Raw genomic sequence first — 3,995 nt, 5'->3', positions numbered from 1 at the left:
CACTTTCATCCAGTGTCACCATTAGGTCCCGGCAAAAGGACACTTTCCCAGACCCACTCCTTATATTATATTAGTTACACACAACAAACACACACACACTTATTAAGAACTAATGAGCCATGCTCAGTTTTGGTTCTCTGTCGCATGTGGAGAAGTTTGCATTTGCTCAGATGGGCACTGGGCCATCTGGGAGGAGCCTGTCCCCTCAGGCTGCAGTGGGCATGTCCACAGAGGAGGAGAAGGCCCTGTTGGGGAGTCCCAAGGGGAAATAGGGCTGTAGTCACTGGATCCCCTTTGCACCTCTCAATTGATGACACGGTTGGAGGTGTCAGTCAGAGGACATTTGTCTGTGTTCCTAAGAAGAGCTGATACGAATGATGTGGATTGTGCCGACAACACCAGTGACTGCCAGCGGGCCAGGCTGTGGTCCCCAGCAGCCTGTGTGCGGGAGAGCAACATGTGTGTCATTGCGTCTCTCTAAAACCCTCGTGTTAGTTACCAAGGAAGACCATTAGTTTTGCAGATGCTTTATTGAAGGGACAATGTATGTGAGGTTTCAACAATTGTCTTGCAGTCTGTAGATCAAAAGACAGAAGAGGGTGCTAAGTCGTGGTTTCTACTCATCGTCAGTCGGTTTCTGATCATTCCCTGTAGTCTGAGCCAAAGGTCTGGGGCAAAGTTAATATGCCTTACACCAAACACTCTTGTATATTGCATCCTGGAAAACAAAGACAGAGTCATCACTTATATTTCATTGTTCTTACAAAGGACAATCCTGCAAAACAAACATGTTCTCTATTGTTTCCCTGGATTGGTCCACACCAGCGGCAGAGAGCTGGTGCTGGAAGTACCGTTGGAATTCTGTGCTGTGTCCTCCCGCTCAGGAGACCTCTGCTGATGCCAGAGGGGCCTGTGCTTATAGAACTTTCTCAAGCAGGAATCCCTTTGCTGATTTTCCCTGCATGTTTTTTCTCTTCAAGAATAAATACTCTGTGTTTCCAGTTTTCAGTTCCTCAGCCCAAATTCAGGCAATGCACAATTTGAGTTTCTGCAGGGCCTGTATGTTAGAACTTGGGCTAACGGACGGATGACGGCACCCTATCCTTTTGAGACTACAAGACTTTGGACATGCTCACTCTTATGGACTTGCCTGGTCTAGAGGTTTTATTAAAGTTCCCTTATCTTTACTTGAGAGGTTCTTACTTTTTAAAAATTTTAATCATGGGAAATATGCATGACATAATATTATCCTTGTCTGTATTTGAGTGTATACTTTAGTCGTGTTAAGAACATTCACTCTCCAGAGCAACCAATCTCTAGGACCTTGTCATCTGCTAATGTGCAACTCTAGACCCTTAACATCTCCCCTTTCCTCACACCCTCCACTGCAATCCATTTTCATCCTCATTTCCTAGAGAGTCTTTGGTCTACGAAATGCAATACCTGTCCTTTGTGACTGGGTTTCTTTTTTATCATAGTTCTTCAAACTTCATCTATGTTGTCAGAAACCCCTTAGTGAGGGACACTTATCTCTGTGCTGTGGCAATATTGCCAAATACTTACCCGGGGACGTTGTGAATGGAACATTAGGGTAGGGAATGACTGCTGGAAATAACTACACAGTCTCTGTTATAAACAGCAGGACTAGCTCATTGTTTAACCACTGATTTGGTTTTCATCTATGACATCACCCGTAGCTGACTCACAGCCATGGTTTCCCACTTCTCACTCTCAGAACTGTAATTAATGCTCAAGAAATCAAATCCCTTACACTAGCAATCTTCTGTTCCTTACAGTGCATTGAAGCTTGTGCTAATAAGATGTAAGAAATCATGCTCAATTGTATTTTTCAAGAATCTTTTGGAAATTCTTTAACATGTTCTATTTGTTTTGATGAACAAGAGGAATTTTTTGCTCATCACTCTTATGAGTGAGGGTCCTCTTGAGACTCGGCGTCTTCAGCTGAGGGGAAGGTAATCCTTTGATCAAACACCCTTTTCCCTCTCGCCCTTTCCAGTGATCACTCACTAGGGATTCCACAAAGTGCACAGGCTCCCCAACACCAGCTAGGTTGGCTTACTTGGTGTCGAAGTATTTACACTCACCAACAATTAAATTCACTGGAATAAAGTAAAGCATGAGCAGCATTTTCTTAGAAAAAATTAATAACCATCTTTCAGCCTGCCTGTTATTGTCTAGTGGTTTGAAAGCAGTTAAGAAGAAAACAAACTTGCCACCATCACTTGGGCATTTGTCAAAGTTTCTTTACTCTGCTGGAGAAAGCACTGCTTTGCTTGTCTTATGGCCTCTTCTGCTTCTGCATCCGGTATAAACTCTCTGAAATTTGAAATTTTCTATGTATTGTTATTTGCTCACTTGAGGGTCAATTGCCTGATTGATCAGCTGGCTCAAAAGTGTGCAGCCAGAACTTGGGATAAAAGCGTGCAAAACCTGCTCAGTCACAGAGGCATGAACTCCTTGTTGGGCAGCCGTGATGCTTGTCCTTCTCCCACATCCCAGCTGCACGTCCATTCAGAAAGATGACGGGGAATGGTCTGAGTCCTCGGACAGTAACTCAGGATCTGGGTATTCGTTAAGCCCTCACATATCTGCTTCCTTGTCACACACACACACACACACACACACACACACACACACACACACACACACATAAACTAAAGAAGTGATACGCCCTGTTCTGGGGTGAGGGGAGCAGAGATCTCCCACAGCGGCCCTGACAACAAGCCCCCTGAGCCCCGCCCCGTGCGGACTCACCTGCGTAGCAGTAAAAGGGGAGGGCAGCGAGCACGAGGACTGGGAGCAGCTTCATGGTCCCGGCAGCGGCTCTGGCTGGTCACTGCGCTGTGGCAGGAAAGAAGGATCTCACTTTGGAGGTGAGTGCCCAGAACTCCTCATTTTATTTTCTAGGAGGCCACCTTGACTTCTCCCATAGATGAAGGAACCAGTCACCGGACACACCTGGCACTGGACCAGGAAAAAACCCACCAGCCTGTGCTCTGTGTGTATCAACAAAAGAGACAGAGCTATAAGAACACTGAAAATTTTTGGAATTGTAACAATGGCCATATCAGTAGATGAAATGGATGTAGAAGTGCTTGCTAGACAATAAAGAAATGACAACACTGTGACCTGTGTGTCGTCCTGCTGTGTTATTACTGTTATTTTTGTCATCCCTCCACCTCCTCCAGCACAGTTAACTCTCACTCCCTCCTCCGCCTTGTTCTCGTCCCTCCTCCCCAACCCTGCTTCTCCTCTTCTTCTCTTCTGCTTCCTCATCAAGGTACAAAAAGCTCAAAATCTGTTTCTGTTCCCCTGATCCACCAGACCCCTGGGCCGGGTGCTGGATCCTAAGATGCCAAGAACAATATTGATTTGGGAAGAGGCTAGAAATGCAGAAAAGGCTGTATTCCAGGTGTGTGCCCTCTCTCAGGTGACACTGTTGGTAGCCTTCAATCCTAAGGCAAGAGCAAGGCCACCGTAACAGAAGGGAAGACTGTCTCGTTGAACAGGACTCTGAGGACCTGCCTGGAGCCCAGAGTATGATCCTGCCCGCCCTGCTATCTGCTGGGACACGGGACCCTTCACAGGTTCTTCCTCAGCAAAACGCTCCCACATCACATGCAACAAGTGTGTGCTTCTTTACCCCCTTGCTTTCTCCGGAGCCCACGCTGACCTTTCTCAGGTATCAGAGAGCTATACCTCCACTCATAAAAGACTCATTTAAACGTAACCTTTCCCAAGCAGAAATTGAGGAATCCAGAGATTTGAATGCCGGTATTACTGGTCTCAGGTTTTTTCTCCCCAATATGGACTTTGACTCACATCTGAATTTTCAGCTCGTTACCAGCAGTGGGAATTGGCCTTTGGTCTCAGCGCCCTTTCTAAGACCAACCTGCTGTGGAGGAGAATGACTCAGGTTCCTCCCTGACCTCCTGTGTCCTCACTGAGGGAGACATCAGGGTGAGAGAGAGTCC

The 3,995-nt window shown here is 46.4% G+C and overlaps 1 protein-coding gene across 1 annotated transcript; it reads right to left on the bottom strand.

The window, feature by feature from the left end:
• Positions 1-2,076: 2,076 nt before the first annotated feature.
• LOC136319725 (mammaglobin-A-like) lies at positions 2,077-2,830 on the bottom strand. The gene is made up of 4 exons (XM_066252852.1): positions 2,772-2,830; positions 2,377-2,428; positions 2,231-2,333; positions 2,077-2,120 (listed from the first exon to the last, which is right to left on the bottom strand). The coding sequence occupies exons 1-4, from the start codon at positions 2,828-2,830 to the stop codon at positions 2,077-2,079; spliced, it is 258 nt and encodes an 85-aa protein (XP_066108949.1).
• Between the last annotated feature and the right edge of the window lie 1,165 nt (positions 2,831-3,995).

Source organism: Saccopteryx bilineata, chromosome 1 (assembly GCF_036850765.1).
Source record: "Saccopteryx bilineata isolate mSacBil1 chromosome 1, mSacBil1_pri_phased_curated, whole genome shotgun sequence".
Taxonomy (NCBI): Eukaryota; Metazoa; Chordata; class Mammalia; order Chiroptera; family Emballonuridae; genus Saccopteryx; species Saccopteryx bilineata.
This window is presented reverse-complemented; position numbering and strand designations above follow the sequence as displayed.

Coding starts and splice junctions, on each gene's coding strand:
- LOC136319725 (XM_066252852.1), bottom strand. CDS start 2,830: ATGAAGCTGCTCCCAGTCCTCGTGCTCGCTGCCCTCCCCTTTTACTGC. Junction 2,429..2,771: donor TTTTACTGCTACGCAGGTGA/GTCCGCACGGGG, acceptor TTTTATCCCAAG/TTCTGGCTGCACACTTTTGA. Junction 2,334..2,376: donor ATCAGGCAATTGACCCTCAA/GTGAGCAAATAA, acceptor AATTTCAGAGAG/TTTATACCGGATGCAGAAGC.